This window comes from Leptonychotes weddellii, chromosome 11, assembly GCF_054177405.1.
Source record: "Leptonychotes weddellii isolate Sample4059 chromosome 11, ASM5417740v2, whole genome shotgun sequence".
Lineage (NCBI taxonomy): Eukaryota > Metazoa > Chordata > Mammalia > Carnivora > Phocidae > Leptonychotes > Leptonychotes weddellii.
Genome location: NC_138379.1, coordinates 76,627,692 through 76,649,288, shown reverse-complemented (window position 1 = coordinate 76,649,288; position 21,597 = coordinate 76,627,692). Strand labels below are relative to the sequence as shown.

Below are 21,597 nucleotides of genomic sequence, written 5' to 3'. Positions count from 1 at the left end.
CAGCTTTCAGATGCAATCTAAATGTTAAGAATAACAGTCATCACATTAGCCTTCGGCTCAGGTCATGATCCTGGAGTCCCGGGATCGAGTCCCGCATTGGGCTCCCTGCTCGGCAGGGAGTCTGCTTCTCCCTCTGACCCTCCTCCCTCTCATGCTCTCTGTCTCTCATTCTCTCTCTCTCGAATAAATAAATAAACAAATAAATAAATAAAAAATATTAAAAAGAAAAAAGAATAACAGTCATCACATTATTGAATCACCAATAAAACTCTTTAAGGACATTCTATTCATGTAAGCAGATATTGGAAAATTTTCTGTAATTATTATAATCATAAATTATTATTCCTATTTATCAATAACAAATGAACTTATTTTAACAAATAATTTATTTTCTATTTTATGCCCACTACAGTGCTAGAATTTGTGGAAATGCAGAAGAATTATGGACCCTCAAGGAGCTCATAGACTTCTCATTGAGACACTTGATGATTTACACACATATAAGGCAAACAAGAGGGAAGTTACAAAAGCGTAAAGGCTTTTTTTATAGAAGTTTTGAAAATAGTTTTTTCTGTTAGTAAACGAGGTAGCGCTTTCTCATATTCATAATTCATATTGTGGAAGTCAGCTTTGTAGAAAATCTTTTAAGAATGTTGTTGGACTTTGTTTACAATATCATAAAATGAGGGGAGGAGAGAATGCACCGATAGTATTCTTCATCACAGATCCCTTAAATAAACCATGGTGTATCTATTCCATGTAGTCTTTTTTTTTTTAAGATTTTATTTATTTATTTGACATAGAGAGTACAAGTAGGCAGAGAGGCAGGCAGAGGGAGAGGGAGAAGCAGGCTTCCCGCGGAGCAGGGAGCCCGATGCGGGACTCGATCCCAGGACCCTGGGATCATGACCTGAGCCGAAGGCAGCCGCTTAACTGACTTAGCCACCCAGGCACCCCTATCCCATGTAGTCTTATAGAGCTCTATGAAAAATGAGAAACAGATCCATGGGTACAAGACATATTTACCGGTGAAGAAAGAAGGCTGCAGAACATTATGGATTAACTTCTAAATTAATAAATAAATGCTAATATTCATAGAAAAAAATCTGGAAGAATGTGCATGAAAGTGTTAAGACTGGTTATCTCTGGGTGCAAAATCACAGGGGATGTTCCTTTCTACATCCTATTTCTGCAGGGTCTGGCCTTCTTTTTTTTCTTTTAATATTTTATTTATTTATTTGACAGAGATATATGTGATATTGTATTGACAGAGAGATATTTATGATATTGTAAACAGCGAGAGAGGGAACACAAGCAAGGGGAGTGGGAGAGGGAGAAGCAGGCTTTCCGCCGAGCAGGGAGCCCGATGCGGGACTCGATCCTAGGACCCCGGGATCATGACCTGAGCCGCGAAGGCAGCGGCTTAACGACTGAGCAACCCAGGCGCCCTGGGTCTGGCCTTCTTCAATGAGTACGTTTTGCTTTTCTGCGAGCAGGGAAAGCAGTAAAGTTCAGCCGACACCGGTCACCAGGAGGAGGCAGCCTCGACAATATGGGGATGGACCTCCATCCATTTCCATGGCCTTGCTCTCCATTGTTGACCCTGCCTTGCTTCAGGTCAGGATCACGAAACTTGACTCCAAAAATTGGGAGTGGGTGATGGACCCGGTGGTGGCATGAGTCAGTGGCCAGGTCCGGAGGAAAGAAAGAGCCTGAAACTGGGGCCCTCCAGGTGTTGGTTTCTTTTATTTCTTCTGTAGTTTTGGATGTGTATTCCTGTCAACCTAACAGGCTGGAAGTACTTTACAACTGAATATGGGCACACAAAATGCTGCACCAAGAAGACAGCTGTGGGCGGCGCCCGGGTGACTCAGTGGGTTAAGTGTCTGCCTTCGGCTCAGGTCTTGATCCCAGCGTCCAGGGATGGAGCCTCACCTCCGGCTCCTCGCTCAGTGGGGAATCTGTTTCTGCCCTTCCCCCTGCTTGTGCTCTTTCTCTCTCAAATAAATAAATAAAATCTAAAAACAAAGAAGAAGAAGACAGCTGTAAAAATGTAATCCTTGCATTCAGCCAATATGTGTCTAAGTTCATTGTCAAAATCCAAAATGTATAGGAGTTGTCCGGTCCCAAGAGCTGGTCCAGGACATCCTTGGTTCAGGAGTAAAGAGGAGACATTCACAGATCCATATGAGGACTGGCCAAAAAAAAAGAAAGCTTTTATAACCTGCAGCAGAATTCACATTCAGGGAAGATGGCAGTTTTTTCTTTTAAAAAGAATAAAATATTGGAATGTGGTGTACCCACATGATAGAAGAGAGAGCCATAAAAAGAATGTTAACCAAATGTTAACTGATATGACTAAAATCATGATACAAAATTTTATAGCCAGTATAATCCCAAGTATGTGGAGAAGACATAAAACATTATGGCTGAAAACACCAAAATAGTAACCGCAGTGGAGGGGACAATGAATTATTTATTTTTTTTTGTTCACTGTTCTGTATTTCCAAACTATTCTAAATGATGGATACACTCCAATTAAAATGTTTTAAACGAACTTGAAACATGTAAATAAACCCACTGTTTCTTAATTAAAATGAAAGGATTTCACACTGAATTCCTGAATGGGTATTTGTAATAAATTTATAGCTCTTCCTTTAAAAAAAAATTGATCGAGTACTTTACATATATCAACCCTCGTAATCTGTCCAAATTATTTTCCAAATGCTTACTACTTGTGAAAACACAAACACCTATAAATGTCAGTTCGTTGCTGTCTGCTCCCTTGAAAAAAAATCTTCGTGCCTATGTATGCAAATAAAGGAGTTTACAAGGAGTGAAGAGGAGAGATTCTCAAGGACGCGGTATCCATGGATGTAGGAAGGGTTTCTGTTTACCAGAACCTTCTGCTTTGGTTCCCCAGATTGATTAACAGTGAAAATGTTTGGTCACCTTTATAGTACCAGGGTCGGGGGGAGAAGGGGGCACCAGGTGTCTGTCTTCCTCAGCTGAACAGAAGAAGCTCCTCTTGCCCTCCCCTGGGGTAGCAAATGGCCCTGCACTAGCCCAGCCCGCTGCTCAAGCCATTCCCTCCGAGGTAGAGGCGGGGCGCCGATGGGCTGGACTGGCCCGGTGACTATGTCACTCGGCACAGCGCACGGTTGCCAGGGAGATGGACATTCTTGTGATTCACTGAGCCTGCCACCCCACCTTGGCCTCACATTTTTCTCTTCCTAAAAGAATCAGGCTAACACTGATGGCTAATACTATGCACCCCCAGCCCTTTGGGGGTTGTTGTGCTTGATGTACGTAAAAAGATTTTGCCTACAAAGGGCTCTTTATCACACACTGGTTTCTCCCATCGCTCAGGATGTTTATTAATATTTGACAGTAGAGCCAAAGCAGAGGAGAGGGGGCAGTCATTTCCTGGAAGGAAAACCACCCTTTCCAGTCACCCACCCCTGCCACCCAAGAAACCTTGCTTCTCCTTAAAAATGCAGCCAGCCCCATGGACCAAGCCCCCTGCCGCGGGGCCATAGGTGGGACAAAGCAACCGCAAGTTGCTGCCAAGAGAACAGACAAGGGAGGGGGGGAGTGACGCAGGGACATGGAGCACATTCTGACCCATCTAATGCTGCCCCTCACGGGGAGGGAGGCACGGAGCGAGCGGCCCATCTCTCTGGGGATGAGAGGAACTCACTGTTTGTCAGCATCTGGAGATCTTCCACTGACGGGGGCAAGGCTTTCTTCTCATAAGGGATGACCGTGTTCAGATACTACGAGATAAACATACAAACATGCCAGGCAGGGCTGGAGACACAAGTCTGGTCCCTCCACAGGTGAGACGCGTTGACAACTTGCATGGGGACTGTGATCGTCTCTCCCCAACATGCTCCATCGAAACTGACACTCTCAGCAACCCCCATGACACTCTGCCCACCACTGCCTCGGGACCCTTTCCCCATCTCTGGCGAAAGTCTCATTTTATAAGTCTTTCCCATATCAGCCCTCCATACCATCGAATACATTCTTCTGACACTACAAGCTTTTGGATATTTAGGAATCCTGGTGAGCCTTTTCTCCTTCAGGCTGAGCACAGAGAACATTTTAAAGGGAGATTATACTTTTGTATGCTTTGCTGTGCAATATGAAATCAAACGGTCTCTCTTTTGTCAAAAATGACAGGGGAGAGAACCTCAACCCCACCCTTGGTCTCGGACGTTGGGTTTGCTCCCTCTGCTGGATATGAGGTGCTTCTACAACAAGATCATCTTGGCCTGGTGGGGCCCGAGAACAGGGTGCCAGAGAGATCCTGAAGGTTGGGCTCCAGCCCAAACGCCAAAAGACTTATATTTTGGTCTTGGTTCTGCCCCTAGCGGTGTGGTCTTGAGAGAAGACCTAATCTCTCCAGATCTTAGTTCTCACCGCTGCAAAATGAGGGGACTGGATTAGATGTTCCCCAAATCCATTCACATGCTGCAGTGCCAGAATTCTCACCCTTAGGATTCAGCTACAAAGATGTCTGACATTCGTACACAATTACGTGCACTTACTCCAAACTTGTCCATTTATGCACATGCCCTTTCTATCAGATTATGCACTTCGTGAGAGCAGAGACCAGGACTGACCCATCTTTGCACCTGAGGGCCCAGCAATAGCTCAAACAAAACAAAACAAAACAAAACAAAACCCAGTTCACCTTATAAAAGACCTGCCTGTCCCTTCTTATGAGTGGAAGAAGATGTTAAGACCTCCCCCTGCCCGAGGGCTGGGATAACCCTAGTGAGTCACCACGCCCCGGTCTGCAGGGGAGGCCGGGCTGCAAGAGTCCAGGAGGAAAGCTGGGAGCCGGGGAACTGCTTGTACCTGTTTGTCCGTCCCTGAGGAGCCAAAGGTCTGGCGGATGCCGCTCTGCAGAATGTTGGAGATGCCTTCCATGCTGAAGCGCTGGGGAGAGAGGGGGAAGGAGATGCCTTCCATGCTTCCTGCTTCATAGTCATCACTCCCTGGGGACTTGGGTGTCCTCCCTAAGCCACCCAGACCCACCCGCCACCACCCTGCCCCAGATAAAACCTGGGCTAAAAAACAGGCCAAAATTTAAGCCTGAGTTTTGCAAGAACCAAAAGTAGAGTCTCAAAGACTCTTAGTAGGTCCCTCGGGGCAACGGGTCGCCCTGCACCCCCCTGGTTTCCTCATTTCAGCCTCCGTGTGGACAGAAAGAATAAAGCAGGACCCTACGCCTGGGGCAGGTGATGATGCAAGCATCTCACAGAGGAAAACAAAACGTCGGCCACTGGGGAGGGCAGATGTAAAGCTGCTGTCCTCATCTGGGAAGGCTTTTCCAAAATGCACAAGCCGACGCCCAATTCAGGAGGTCTGGGACAGAGCCTCGGCCAAGGTATTTTGAACAATCTCCTTGGAGGATTCTCCTGAGCTTCCCTGATCAAGAACCACTGGTTTGAAGAATCCTGTTAGTCTACAGCAAGGCGTCAGAATTTTCAATCCTGAAACAACCGCGAGCCCCCTCCCCCGCCCCCGCCATCCGAAAGAGAGCAGTCAGGACAAGTAGCAGGGATGCTGACCCTGAGTCCCAGGGCACAGCGCCCCTCAGTCTTAGCCACCTTCACCCCCTTTCTGAGGTCTTGCCTCAGGGAACACAGACCACATGCCAAGTATTTTCCCATGTCCACGTCTGGTGTCCCCCAGCTAGACCGAGGTCCTCAAGGGGAGGAAAGGAGAAAGGGGTGCCTTCTCTCTCTTTACAGCCCTACTGTCTGCCAAGGGTCCTGCTCGCAGTCACTGCTCAATCCCGCTCTGCTCCTGGGGCTTGCGCAGGCTTGGTACCGGGGCCCCACACGGCCAGGCTGCGAGGCTGGATGCACCTCGTCTGCCCGCGGGCGGTTCACCTACCTTGAGCGGCATCTGGTTTCCCTTCTCTATCCGGCTGCTCTGCAGGCTCAGACCTTTCTCTTTCCGCCTCTTCTTCATCAGTTCTCGCTGCTCCTTCTGCTTGTTCTGAACCTCGATAAGCACCGTGATGAAGGAGTTCTTCACTTCCTTCTCGAACTCCAGCTCGTCCCGGTGGGCGAGCTGTTGCACCAGCTCCTCCGAGAAGTCCCGGATGGCGCCCTCCACCTGGTCCAGCAGCGCGGTCAGCTCCGACCCAGACATGTGCCTCAGGCCTGCAGGGGGAGACCGTCCCGCAGGTGATCATCCCTGCAGCCGAGCCAGAGCCCACCGGGCGGCCCCCGGGGCCGCTGCCCCCGAGGGGACCCCTCCCGCCTCCTTACAGGACTGGCAGTTCAGGGGCACGCCAGGAAGGAAGGGACCCATGTACGACAGCCAAAGTGCACACCACTCTCAGGGCAACAAAAGAGGAAGAAGAAAGCGCCCCCACAGAAGCCCGTGGACTCCGTTCACAAAAATGTGCGCGGACGGGGACGCCTGGGTGGCTCAGTCAGTTAAGCGTCTGCGTTCGGCTTCAGGACATGAACTCAGGGTCCTGGGATCGAGTCCCGCATCGGGCTCCTTGCTCTGCAGGGAGCCTGCTTCTCCCTCTGCCGGCTCTGCCTGCCACTCCCCCTGCTTGTGTTCTCTAACAAATAAATAAATAAAATCTTAAAAAAAAAAATGTGCATAGACAAACATGTGACTTTTTGATCCCTTTTTCCTCTTCCTATTTTTCCTCTGTGTCTCTGATATTCCTGGTGCGAAATGGGTCAAGGATCGGGGGAGAAAACATTAAGAGGAGGTTTTGGGCATAGGTGCTGCAGACAGGAGAGAGGTGGTGTTTGTCCCAAGAACTGATCAAGATCTAGCCGGCCAGCAAAATAAGCACAGCGATCTGAGCCCCCTTCACCCCGTGGTCCTGCGCGACAGTGCAGATATTCAGAAACACGGGAAACGTGCGGCAGACTGGGACCGCAGACTGAAAAGTGCGCCCTGGCTGGCTGATACCGAGCCTGCTGTCAGAGAAAACGAAAGGGAAGCTGAGATAATGGGGTACAGAAAACTTTGTCTTAAATTCTTTTCCCTTCCAATTTCTTCATTTAAAATAGATTGGGGGGGAAAGTGCATCTGGTGGGCTCAGTCTGTAGAGCATGCCACTCTTGATCCCAAGGTTATGAGTTCAAGCCCCACGGTGGGCAGGGAGCCTCCTTAAAATAATAAAAATAATAGATTGGGGGGGAGCATCTTTTCAAATTTGTCTCTTTCTAACATCTTTTGTTTCTGCCCCAGAATCCATTTTACTTCCCTGTTTCTGCCGTGGCCTGTGGATTTGCTGACTCGGTTCGACCTCCCCCTTTATTCTGCTTTTTGGAGCTGTCCCCCTCCTGCGTTTGCCATTTCGCTGTGCACTTCAGCTGTTTTCCTGAGTCTTCCGCTGAGCGCGGCTATGTTTGGGGCCTTTGTGTGGCTGAGACCAGCCTGAATGCAGCTCCGCAGCCAAATCTGCCCCATCGTTGCGAGCACATTCCTTCTGCTTTTGCCCTGGCCCAGCCTCTGCTCTTTAGAACCACCGAGTTTCGTTTTCAGGACATGGTTCCTCAGAGCAGGCCTCGATTTTCACCCGTGTTTGGACCTTGACACCTGCCCGGCCGGCCTTCCCTCTGTGGTGTTTCTAAGGCTCTGCCAGCCCACAGGTGCACCTCCGCCCAAGGAGCGCGGCCCCTCCTGCAGGATGGGCCCCGTTACCCTTCCAGATGGATGGCTTTTATACTCAGTTCTGCCTTCGCTGCGTCATATCCTTTCATTTTACACCTCATCCACCCCTTTCTTTGCGTGATCATAATTACTACGAACCTGTCAGAGAGCTAACACGACACACAGATTAAGAGTGTGGATTCTGGGGATGCCTGGGTGGCTCAGTCTGCTAAGCGTCTGCCTTCAGCTCAGGTCATGATCCCAGGGTCCTGGGATCGAGTCCCGCATCAGACTCCCTGCTCAGCAGGGAGCCTGCTTCTCCTTCTGCCTGCCACTCCCCCTGCTTGTGCTCTCTCTCTCTCTCTCTGACAAACAAATAAATAGAATCTTTAAAAAAAAAAAAAAAGAGTGTGGATTCTGGCGTTAACCTGCCTGGCTTTGCTCGTGGGCCCCACCCCTCACCACCTGGATGTGGTGTTGGGGCAGATACACATGAAAAATAGGAAGCTTGGCTCTCCCTGTTGAAAGTAAGGAAAGAGACTTTCTCTCTCCTTCCCCTGCCTGTTCTCTGCGAATGCCTTCCTCTGTCCTTTGCAGATGGATGCCAATCATTTGAACAGCAAAATAAGCCCCTTGTCAGTCTCAGGACTCAGCAATATTTCCTCAACCACCTGGGAGCCACAGGTTGGAAAAGTCATCATCAAGGAAGATGACAGGGCCCTAACTAGTCGCCCTTCTCCAGACTGTTAAACTGATTTAATGTAATGGGTTGTATCCACTTCGCCAGAGATGAGAGTAGGATTTCTTTCTGGTTTTGCAATCCCTTCAGCGAGTTGCCTGTGAAGGGCGCTCTGTTCTGGCTTCACGCTTATCCAATAATAAAATTGTTGGCTTTCTCTTCTCCTTCTGTGGAGAGGTTTTCTGGGTGGGGAGGAGATTCTGTTTTTAATCATATGTCCCCAGCAGTGGCATCAAACAAGTCACTTAGCCTCTCAGCCTCCTCAATTACCCCAGTCCTAATGGAGTTGGGGTGGGGATGAAATGAGATGATGCACAGAAATTCTTACAACTGGGTCTGGCACATAGAGAGCTTTCCAAAAATATCAGCTATCATGATTATTACCTTTTTCATTGATTTTATGGTAGCATCATTTTGGAGAGTGGATTCCGATTTCTTCTGCTTATTCTGCTCCAGTCTTGTTCTTTGGTTAGTTTTACCATTTTGATTTTGCTCAATTGCCTTTCCCCCTCACCCCCAAAATTTGCTAAGTTCTCTCCTGACGCCCAGTAAGAAAGGGATTGCCAACTCCCTGGATTGGAGGTCCTGCTAGCTACATGTGAAGCGTGTGCCCATGGCCTGGCCCACAGGCAGGAGGGCTCATCCTCGGCAAGCCCACCCACCAGGCCCCTCACCTTCGTAGGACCAGTTGTTGTTGAAGGTCTGGGTCAAGGCCTGCATCTCCCGCAGGAGGACTGAGTCTGCCTGGGAGGAGGTTTCTCCCTCATCCTCCTCTTCCAGGACCTCCTCTTCTTCCTCAGGGTCTGGGGAGTTCTGCATCATTTCTTCAATCTCTTCAATCACCTGAAGAAGGTACGCAAGAGAGTGCTAACTGTTCTCTGCTGGAGGGACATCCCGGCTCGGATTTTGATCAGCTAAGGATGTCTCTAATTTGCTGCCTATAAAATTCTTAAAGCAATATTGTTATTTAATAAATGTTGAATAATAATAAAAATAGATCTGACCAAAGGCTTACACACACTCTTTCATTAATGTAAAGCACTCCTGAATGTGAAATCTCTTCCAAGAACACCATTTAGATGAGTGCTTTATTGGAAATAAACTCCCCTTTCGGGAAACAAAGCAGAGCTGCCTGGAAGGAACATTTACCTCAGTGTGCTGAGCACTTTATTTCTAAGTGGGAAAACACTTTAGCCACCCAACTTTAACACAAAACCCAGTCCGTTAATTGTTACAGTGCTTCCGCTGTTCTAGAACAACTCAAAATGGGGAGGCTTTTTTTGTTTTTTTACGTAGAGGAAATTTCTCCAGAATTCACCTGGATAGGAACTTGAGCTGGGCAGCTACAATTGCCAAACAGGAGGTTAACATAACAAAAGGACAGGTAGGGTCTGGAGAGCAGAAAAGAGCTAAGAAACCCAGCTGTAATCTCCACTCTTACTAGGGATCAGCCCCCAGAAGAGAGAGCTAAATCAGAGCATCGCCAGAGGAAGACGGGTGAGCTGCTGCGTTCATTAACTGTTGACACGTAAAGAAAATGGAAGAAGCAAAGACAGTCTGAAAGCCGTCCATGGATGGGTCTGGTCACGACAGGGCACTCTGCATTTGTCTGTCCTCAATTCTGTGATGGATTCAGTCTCCAGGCCCCTGGGCTGTGTTCTGTCTGAGGCAGGCTTCTTCACGTTAGCTGGACCAAGGACAAGGGGACTCAGGGGGCCCACACCTTAAGAATAATTTCTATTTTATTCCCACACCTTCTCACCTCCATTCAGCAAATTTAGGGAATACTTAGGCTTTGCTTCCTGAAAGCCGTTTATAAAATACAAGCAAATGACAAACCCCCTTCAGAATCTTACGGCTGAGTTTCTCCTTCTCCCACAGAGAACTGATCGCTAACCTTGGATCACTGAATTGTATATCCCTTACAGTTCACAAGAAGAACTGTCAGCCCCTCTTCTCTTTTCATCTGGTGCTCTTCAATCTCTTGATCCTTACCTGTTTAATATCCCACCTTTTTGCCACAGACATGAAAGAGTTCCTTTGGCCGAAAAGCACTTTCTGGCCCCACAGGCTCCTGGTGGAGCTTTTTCGAAACTACTTTGTGAAAAACTTGTATGGTACCTGCTCAAAAAGTCGCCCAGAAATATTTGTCGACCGAAAAGTTGAAAAAAGAATCCAGAGACCCAAGATTATTCCCTGCTAAGTAATAAATGACTAAAGCCAAAATATAATTAATTCAATCAAATGTCAAGCACTACTTTTTTTTTTTTAACAAAGACACAACTGTCCATTAAGACTCCTTTTGGAAGGCTCAACATTTTGGGTGTTCTATGAAATATGAGAAAATACCCACCATACAAAAGCCTCAACTGTCACTTCTATTTTTGCAAGAATAGGTATTTGAGACCCTCATTTCAGTGTCTTGACTCTTAATGAGATTACACTCAGAGGCTTAGCAAGAAGTGAAGCCCATCAACACCAGGCCTATCTCTGGCTATAATCAAACATGAGCCCCGCCCAACCCGAGTGTCAGGAACTATGTTCCAGTTTACTGCAGGCGGGTAAACTGAGGCCTAGAGAAACATGAAATCCCTTATCAAAGACACTCCAAGTCATCGACCCAGGCAACCATGAGACCATATATTTGTCTTCTGCTTTAAACGGACAGACAAGTATGTACTTAGACTTTTTCTTGATCCAAAGAACAAAAAGTCCCAAGAACCAAGAGAAATATTCATACCTGATCTGCTGTGAGTAGAGGCTCCTCATTGATACCAGAATCATGTTCACTCTTCTCATTGAACTCTTCCTCTTCTTTCTCATGGATCTGAAGGGGGGTGGGGGGGTGGAATTCTGATTGATCATCAGCAGAACTAGGGTTCTCTTTACTGTCTGGTCTCTAGAACAGACACGGACTGAGAGGCCCCTCCGGCCATCCACTGTGTAAGGAGGGAATCTGAAGAGATGCCCAGAGTTTCATCCAATTCCAAACACACCCCTTCTGCACAGCATGCATCCCTGAGTCCAGCAAGGGATGTCTGACTCGAAGGAAGGAGCACTGTTCTTCAGCCCACAGACAGGTCATCCCTGCATGAACAAGGAACCTTCCCAAGGTGGGTGATACCGCAACCAATTCCAGCAGCGAAGGCTCTCTTATTTAGACAAGGACTTTCAATCTGGGGGTTAGTTTCCAGAGCTTACTGTATGAGGCATTTTAAGGGGTGGGTTGTTCCAGTCCAAAGAGTCAAGCTTTTAGAACTGGATGCAAGGCCACCCTGTGACTGGAATCTAGGCAGGGTGTCACGGCCGCTGAAGGGTGTAGCGAATCTACACGAGACGTGCCACGGAACAACCTGATCACGTGAACTGAGGCACAGACAAAACAACAACAACAGCATTGAAACAGGTGCCCCATTCCTCCAAGATTCCATAGTGCCAAGTAAGATTCTGAAGGTTCACAACCACTGAGATTCTAGATGTTGCAATCCAACAAGATATCCCCAGCACATCTGGCTTTCCTGACCATATCCCAAACGGCCACAGTCTGGCATTTATGTTCAAATCTTGCACAAAATAAACCACTAAATCACCCAACAATCTGTCTGTGTCCAGAAGTCGAATCTGAAAGTCCTATAGGGGCTGGGGAGGAATGCCTCCAGGAAGTCTTTCTGCAGTGACACCTCCCATCCAGGAATCAATTTTTCCTTGCTCATCGATAGCTGGCATGCTGATCTGCCTCTTTCCCGGGGATTACACTCCTGCTGTTAGAAGAGAAGACACCCAGTTCCATCCCAAGCAATCATGTCAGAGATGGGCTATCCTCAGAAACTTCTCCCCTATTCTTTGAGCGCCACCTTGGGCAGACACCCCTAACAAAACACATCACCTTCTATCTACGTTTGCATAAAACCAGGACTCTGTCATTAAAAAAATTAATCAAATGTATCTTAAATGCCATCTGCACTCCACCTGGATAGGGGTAGGGCAGGGAGGTAATGGGATCTGCTGAGGGGCTTGTGTGCCAGATGGTGACATCTATTTCTGCTGGTGAGCCCATATGCTCCTCTCTCTGCCAAGTCTACCACCTGTGGTAGCCGCCTGGCTTCCGCTTTCCCAGAACTCTGCAGAACGAAGCTCCTGGATCCACAGTTTGTTCATGACTACACTCCTAGGGCAAACTTCCTCGGGGCCAGAAAGGCCTGTGCTGGAAGTGAGAGTTCCTTGCTTTCTGTTTGGATTCTTTTTTATAAGCAAGTGTTAGTCTATAACCGGAATTTTTTTTTTTTTTGACAGTAAGTGTATTCTAAAGATGGAAGGTTTATGTCTTCTGAGATATGGCCAATTTTCACTGACTGTTAATACTGCATCTTTGAGCTAAACCGTCCCCCCTCACGAGGTCTTCCCTCTGAGTTCCTGGTGGAAGGCAGGGAGGGAGCTTCTAGGGATAGACTCTTCTTGTTGTTTAAATGTTAGTGAACCTGAGCAGTGGCGTGGATGTCTCTTAGAGCTTTCTCTCCTCTCCCTGTCCCTGGCACAAAGCCTACAGGTCTGACTTGTCAGGCTTGGGTGAAAAAAGACCTGAGAATCACCTATAATCACTGACAAGTTGCCCTGAGTTCCTAGGATTGTGGGAGCTGCACCTACCCCACATTTTCTCAGACCTCAGAAGTCTGCCACTAAAAACTAAAATAAAAGGAGAAGCAAACACAAGTTACTTAAAGAAAGCCCCGGCTCCTTCCCTCTCCCCGTGTGGATTATTCCCAGCCTGCTTCACCACACCCACCCTGTCCCTGACCTTTCCTCCACCCTCTCTAACTTTCGGTCTCCGGTCTCCAGGTCTTGGGTCTGAGGCTCTCATCCTTCTGCACCCCCTCTAGTGCTCCTCCCACATTTCCTCCGGTCCTAGCAGACTCTGTTCCACCCCAACCGCTTCTGTCACTTCTCAATGAGCCCTCTTGCCTTACAAATGCCACTTACAGAATCCCTACCTGCCCTTCGTTACCAGGACAATATCTAGTGCAGAGAGTGTAAAGCTGGATGGGGACTAACGGGGGGAAAAAAGAAGGAATTTTGAAAAATGATGGCAGTTGTGTATATGGATAGGATTATATGATTTACACACACACACACACACTTATGCAGGTGAACACGTATATGGATCCTCCTATTCTTAACATATGCCAGAGACCTAGAAATCACCATAGGGAGTTTCTTTAGCCTCTCGTGTGACAATGGGAAGGCTAGAGCCACAAACAACCTTCAGGCCAGGTCATTCGGGGCTGAATTTCTGTGTAAACTGAAACTCAAGTTGGTTCCACACCGTAGGAGTGGACTATGACTCTTCCAAGAAAAATCATCCTTCCAAGTGACTTCTTTCCTGAACGGAGGAAAGAAGACCAAGAGCCAGAACAGGTCTGGCCATCCTCCTCGGCAAGCTGTTTCTGCCTTCTGCTTTCCCTAAAGGGTGTGCCTTTAAGGCTGTGATGTGGTCGCTTAAAGTTTGGCAATAAGTGAGGGAACCTTCCCTGGGGCCTACCATGCTGCTAAATCTTGCGGAACAGCAGTCTGAGTGAGGACTAAAATGACACTGAGTCCTTGTGTTCGAAAGTGACTATTAACCAGCGTCTCTTGTCAGAGCAATCCAGATGATTCTATTCACGAGAAAGGGAGTCTCTACCCCATTGTATTTCCCTCCCCTTATCACAATTGTTCCACATAGGTGGTTGCCTTCCTGACCAAAATTAAGAGAACGAAGATCCATTTTCACCTTCAGTCAACAAGTTAAAAAAAAAAAAAAATCCACGACATGCACCCAGCCCGAGGAAAGGACAACAATATCCCTCCATGCTTGTGAACAACCAGGAAACATCTGTGTGGGGTTAAGTCAGCGCCTCTGAATCCCCACAGGGAGACGCACCAGAGCACAGCAAACAGCATGTAGACAACAGACGTTTCGTGAAAGACTTAATGAACAAATGAAAGAGGGAGGAATGGTTGCACTATCCCCTCCTACAGTCAGTCCACCTCCACAGACAACTTAGCTGCTCAGTGACCTGGAAAACAGAAGCGTTGAACTCACTGTCCTGGACTTTTTTTCCTCTTGTCCAAGACAACCACCATCTGCTATTAATTACAGTTGCAGGGATAAAAGAGACTATCTTTTATATAAGTCAGGAACAGAATATTGATTAATTGAAAAACCCAATAAATGTGGAGAGTTGTAAATAATAATACTACATAGCTTGAGCATATTATTTTGACCTAAAAATAAAAGAATATACTGATTTTTCCCCCAAGCTCCTAATGTAAGGTCAATGCCTTTTTCTCCATGATGGGCCTTTGAATAGAGGTTCCACACTGCCTTCTACCATCCACAACAGAACACCCTTTTTTAAATGGGCCCCGTTTCTATCTTTTTAAAAAGATTTTATTTATTTATCTGAGAGACAGCAAGAGCAAGAAAGAGAGAGAGGGAGAGCACACAGGGAGAGGGAGAAGCCTGGAGCTGGATGCGGGACTCGATCCCAGGACCCTGGGATCATGACCTGAACCGGAGGGAGACTCTTAACCAACTGAGCCACCCAGGTGCCCTCCATTTTTTTAACAGCAGAAGGAAAATACATAGGTGACTGAGCATACATTTATCTCCTCTTCCTTCTGAAACCCTACTAAAGTGAGAGCAAAAGGACCGAAAGAGAATATCCTGCAAGGACAAAACAAACCCAAGGAAAGACAACAGCGAACAAGATGCTAGAAAGCAGATGCTGAGCTAGCAGGCTAGAGGGTTAAGCCCTATGGGAGAAACCTTCCCAAAGTATGTGTTTTCACCCCCAAAATGCTGAAAGACTCTAGAATTGGAGACTTCGGGGGCACTGGGAGGTGGGGCTGCAAAAGGAAGGATCTGCCAGGATTCTTCATAGGAGCAGTGAGACCCCAAGTCTCTTCTCCTCTCCCATGAAGAAAGACAACTACTACCCTCTCACCATGAAAAGAGGTGGAGGTTTCACTTTGGAAAGGTTGAGCGAAGGAGGACTTGGACCTAAGAGACACCAGCCCACCTGAAAGCAGGGGTGAGGGATCTTGCCGAAAACAGAGGGATTAAGTGAAAGTCTACCCACTCACCAGAGACCCTCAGCCTCCTGCCCTGCTTAGGCTCCAAGGATGCTGGCAGTCAAACTTATCCTCCTCAAGCAAAACACTGGAGGACTCCACCTAGTGGTCAATACATTTCTGTTTCACTGTGCAAATAAAAGACGTACAGATACATGCCAATATTTGGGGTCTCCTAACAAAATGACCAGGTCCTTACTGATCATTACAGTGGGGGGCAGTAGGAGACAAGCCCTGTCCCCACAGAAAGATCTCTGTGAGTCTAGCCTCACTTTTAAATATGCCCAAGGATTGTCAAACATTTGCAGACAATTCCCGACATGAAAAACAGGGACTAAAACAAATACATAGGAAAGGTAAATCAAAAGCTATACAGAGGGCAGGAGAGACTCCTTCCTATCATTACTGCACTCAGAGGGATACCAAGAAAACATTGCTTCCTTGAAACATGGCCTGTTTAGTAGAATTAATTTTAAAAAACAACAAGAAAGAGCTCTTAGAAATCAAAATTATGGTAGCAAAATTTATATTTTCAGTAGAAGAGTTGAAGATAAGGCTGGGAAAATCACCTAGAGAGTAAAAGAAAATAAGTAGATAGAGAATGGGAGGGGAGAAAAAGCAAAAGATCAGTTTAAGTCCAACACTTGAATAAAGGAATTCCAAAAAGCAAGAACAGAAGAGATGGCCTCTTTCAGCCACAAAAGAGTAGCTAGTACTGGACTTTCCCTGCCACATACAACTATAAATCTAAGAGCTGATTGTTTTGAGGCACTGGGCACAGACAGTGCAAGGCTGTGATCATTGAAAGAAGGGAAAACATGAAATAAATGAAAGCTGAGAATCTGTCACCTGTGAACTAACACTATAAGAAATATTATAGAAAGTTTTTTGGCCTGAAAAAAAATGCTTAAAAATCAGATTTACAGGAAGAAATAAATAACACCAGAAATGGTAAATATAAAAAAATTATGTTTTTTCCTTCTCCTAATTTCTTTAAAAGACAACTAACTGTCTAGAGCAAAAATAATAATTTGTGTTGTGGGGTACGAATGTGGATTGATGTAAATTATATGACAACAATAGCACAAAGGATGACAGGAATACACTTACACTGTTGAAAGTGTTTTACGTTTTATGTGAAGTAGCATAATATGAATCCTAAATAGACTATGATAACTTAATAATGCAGAGTGTAATCCTTAGAGCAGTCGGTAAAAAACGAAAAGAAAACAAGCAAAAAACAAGCACACAAAGAGGTATAGCTAAAATCCAATGGAAGAGGGAGTGCCTGGGTGGTTCAGTCTGTTAAGTGTCTGCCATGGACTCAAGTCATGATCCCAGGGTCGCGGGATTGGGCCCCACGTTGGGCTCCCTGCTCTGTGGGGAATCTGCTTCTCCCTCTCCCTCTGCCCTGCCACTCCCCCTGCTTGTGCTTGCTCTCTCTCTCTGTCAAATAAATAAACAAAATCTTTAAAAAATAAAAATAATAAAATCCAATGGAAGAAAGAAAATGGAATACCAAGAAAATTTGATTAACACAAAAGAAGGCAAGGAAGTTGGGACAGAGGAACAACAACAACAAAAAACCCAGATAGGACAAATAGAAATGCAAGATCATACCCCTAAACACAAATTATTAAAGTTACTTTAAATGCTAATGAACTGAATACTATGCAGATGAACTAAACTCAATAAACAAAAAGCATAGATCATCATTGTCAGACTAAACATAAAAGATTTAACTGTATGCAATCTATAAAAGACACACATTAAACATAAAGACAGGCGTGCCTGGGTGGCTCAGTCATTAATCATCTGCCTTCGCTCAGGTCATGATCCCAGGGTCCTGGGATTGAGCCCCGCACTGGGCTCCCTGCTCAGCGGGAAGCCTGCTTCTCCCTCTCCCACTCCCCCTGCTTGTGTTCCCTCTCTCGCTGTGTCTCTCTCTGTCAAATAAATAAATTTTAAAAATCTTAGAAAAAATAAACAAAGACACAGGTGAAAAGTAAAAGGATTGATAGAAACATGATACAATCTAGTAATTACACTACCGGGTATTTACCCAAAGAAAATGAAAACATTAATTCAAAAAAAAATATGCACGCCTACATTTATTGCAGCATTATTTACAATAGCCAAGATATGAAAGCAGCCCAAGTGTCCATTGATAGATGAATGGATAAAGAAGATGTGACACATATATCTATATATAATGGAATATTATTCAACCATAAAAAAGAATGAGATTTTGCCATTTGTGACACCATGAATGGACCCAGAGGGTATTATGCTAAGTGAAATAAACCAGACAGAGAAAGGCAAATACCATGATTTCACGTATATGTGTAATCTAAAAGACAAAACAAACAAAAATAGAAATACTTATAAATACAGAGAGCAAACTAGTGATTGCCAGAGGGAAGGGTGGTGGGGAGAGGCATGGGCAAAATAACTGAAGAGGGTTAAGAGGTACAAACTTCCAGTTATAAAATAAATAAATCAAGGGGCGCCTGGCTGGTTCAGTTGGTACAGCATGTGACTCTTGATCTCAGGGTCGTGAGTTCAAGCCCCATGTTGGGTGTAGAGCTTACTTAAAATTAATCAATCAATCAATCATGGAGATTTAAAGTATAGCAAAGGGAATATAGTCGATAATATTGTAATAATATTGTTTGACGACAGATGGTAACTACACTTATCATGGTTAAGCATTGCATAATGTATAGAATTGTCAACTCACTATGTTGTGCACCTGAAAAGGGAATTAATTTAACATTGTGCATCAACTATACTTCAATAATAAAACTTAAAACAAAAAAATAAATTGTAATGGATAAACAGACAAAAAAATCAGTTAAGAGCTAGAAGAACGCAACAATACTATAAACCAACTTAATCTAGTTGACCTTTACAGAACATTACAACCAATAATTACAGATTATACATGCTTTTCAATGGCACATAATGCATTCCTAAGATACAACATATGCTGGGCTATATATCAATCCCAATATATTTTAAAAGATTGAATTTGTTCAGATTGTGTTCTCTGATAAGATTAAATCAGAAATCAATACAAATGATAACTATAAAAGCCCCAAACATTTTGAAATTAGGTAACATACACCTAAATAACCCATAGGTCAAAGAAGAAATTACAAGAGAAATTAGAAAATATTTCAAACTGAGGTTAGTAAAAACATACCATCTTAAAATTGTGGGATTCAGGTAAAGTAATGCTTAAAGGAAATTTTATTATTTTAAGGTGCTTAATGTTGTTGCTGGTCTGAATGTTTGTGTCCTCCCAAAATTCATTTGTTGATATCTTAATGCCCAACGTGATGGTATTAAGAGGTGGGGCCTCAGGGATTTGCTTAGGTCATAAAGGTAGAGCCCTCATGAATGGGATTGGTACTTTATAAAAGAGGCTCCACAGAGCTCCTGAGATTCCTTGTACCATGTAAGAACACAGCCAGAAATTGGCAGTCTGCAAGCCAGAAGAGCACCTTTTCCAGAACCTAATCATGCTGGCACCCTGATCTTGGATGTCCAGGCTTCTTAACTGTGAGAAATAAATTTCTGTTGTTTATAAGCCACCCTGTCTGTAGTATTTTGTTATAGCAGCCTGGGTGGACTAAGACAATTATTTTTAAAGTTTAAAATCTGATCTAAGCTCCCACCTTAAAAGGCTTAGTAAGACCTAGTAAGTATAAGGAAGGAAATAATAAAGTTAAGGAAAGAAATCAACAGATTAGAAAATGAACAAACAACAGAGGAAAAAAAGAAACCAAGAGGGTTCTCTGGAGAGATTAATAAAAGTGATAACCCCCCCCACAAAAAAAAGTGATAAACCCATAACTAGACTGAAGAGAGAAGAGGGGAAGTAGAGGGAGAGAAGGAGAAGAAAACACAAATTAGCAGATCAGAAATAAAAAGGAGAGTATCACTATAGTAAGATCTGTAGATCTTACTAACATTAAAATAATAAGAGCATATCATAAACAACTTTGTGGTCAATACTTCAATTAATTAGATTACATGAAAAAATTTCCTGAAAAACACTACCAAAATCAACTGGAGGAACAGAAGGTCAATACTTCAATTACTTAGATTAAATGAAAAAATTCCCTGAAAAACACTATTTACCATGATCAACTGAAGGAAGAAACAGAAAATCTGAACACCCCTATATTTATTTAAGAAATTGAATGCGTCATCAAAAACCTTCCACAGAGAAAACCCCTGGTCCAGATGGTTTCGCTGGTGTAGTCTACCAAACATGTAAGGGAGAAATAATGTGAATCTAAGACAAACTCTTTCAGAAACTAGAGAAAGAAAAATTCCCAATTCATGTTGTGACATTACAAGAAAATTACAGAAAAAGATTCCTTGTGAACAGAGACACAAAAATCTTTAATAAAATATTAGCAAATCAAATCCCACATTATATAAAATGGATACTATATCATGACTAAGTGGGGTTTATCTTAAGAATGAAAGGTTGGTTTAATATTTGAAAATCAATTCGTGTAATTCACCACATTAACATACAAATTGATCTATGGATTTAACACATCACAAGTCGAATTTCCAGCAACTTAGAGGAATTAATTAGCTGATTCCAAAATTTATATGGAAATGCAAAGGACCAAAAATAGCCAAAACAACTTCAAAAAAAAAAGAACAAAGTTGAAAGACGTATACAGTTGACCCTCGAACAATGACCCTCGGGGTGCGGATGCCCGGCACTGTCAAAAATCCACATATAACTTCTGACTCCACCAAAACTTAACTACTGGTTAAGTTGACAGAAACCTTACTGATAGTACAGACTGCTGATTAACGCATATTTGGTATTTTATATGTATTATATACTGTATTCTTACAATAAAGTAAGCTTGAGAGAAAAAAATGTTATGAAGAAAATCATAAGGAAGAGAAAACACATTTATAGTACAGCACTGTTTTTCCCCCAAAATATCCACGTGTAAGTGGGCTCACACAGTTTCAACCCATGTTGTTCAAGGGTCAGTAGCTGTACTACTTTATGTCAAGACTTATCACAAAGCTATAGTAATGAAGACAGCATGGTATTGGCATAGAGATAGACATACATCAATGAAACAGAATAAAGAATTCAGAAATAGATCCACACATACATGGTCAATTGATTTTCGACAAAGGTGCCAAGACAATTTAATAGGGAAAGAACAGTATTTCCAATTAATAGTACCAGAACAATTGGATAGACACACACACACACACACACACACAAAAATGAACTTTGACCCTTACCTTACACCACATACAGAAACTAACTTGAAATGAATCATAAGCCACAGACGAGCTAAAACTATACAACTTCTAGAAGACTTATAAAAAAAATGAATGACTACTTAAATACCGCACACAAAGCACAAACTATAAAAAGAAAAAAGCAACAAATTGGGCTTCATCACATTTAAAAAACACTTGACCTTCAAAATAGGTTAAAAAAGTTAAAAGGCAATCCATAGACAAAAAGATGTGCATAAAACATATATCAGACAGGGGCGCCTGGGTGGCTCAGTCGTTAAGCGTCTGCCTTCGGCTCAGGTCATGATCCCAGGGTCCTGGAATCGAGCCCCACATCGGGCTCCCTGCTCCGCGGGGAGCCTGCTTCTCCCTCTCCCACTCCCCCTGCTGTGTTCCCTCTCTTGCTGTGTCTCTCTCTGTCAAATAAATAAATAAAATCTTTAAAAAAAAAAAACATATATCAGACAAAGGACTATATCTAGAATGTATGTGTTAATTAAACAAGGAAGCCATTAGACTGAGGTGGTTTTAATGCCTTAATAGCCTACCAAGCAAACCAAAACCTAAGCCTCTAATGCCTCAAGGGTAAGAATTCAAATCAAAGAACAACCATTCACAAACAGCCAACTAGGCTTTCCCAAATAATACAACTATTTAAGCTATAGCCAATCAAATAATTTTCTTCCTTTGCTTCCACCTTTTGTATATAAAAGTTGTTCCTCTAGTTCCCGTTGGTGGAGCACTCCTAAGCACTTTGGGTTTGGGGCTGTCCAATTTGATCTTACTTAAATAAACTCTTAAAATTTTAG

At 44.3% G+C, this 21,597-nt stretch overlaps 1 protein-coding gene across 4 annotated transcripts in view; it reads right to left on the bottom strand.

Annotated features, from left to right (window-relative positions):
* Positions 1 to 21,597, bottom strand: part of FEZ1 (fasciculation and elongation protein zeta 1) — a 44,475-nt gene that overhangs the window by 3,175 nt on the left and 19,703 nt on the right. For 3 of the 4 annotated variants that reach the window (XM_081799159.1, XM_081799161.1, XM_081799160.1), the window contains exons 4-8: positions 11,124 to 11,210; positions 9,058 to 9,226; positions 5,911 to 6,182; positions 4,867 to 4,947; positions 3,701 to 3,776 (exon numbers count right to left, since the gene is read on the bottom strand). In XM_081799159.1, the coding sequence (XP_081655285.1) occupies positions 3,701 to 3,776; positions 4,867 to 4,947; positions 5,911 to 6,182; positions 9,058 to 9,226; positions 11,124 to 11,210 (685 nt within the window). The remainder of the gene's footprint in view (positions 1 to 3,700; positions 3,777 to 4,866; positions 4,948 to 5,910; positions 6,183 to 9,057; positions 9,227 to 11,123; positions 11,211 to 21,597) is intronic. The other variant, XM_081799162.1, reaches the window with a different exon arrangement.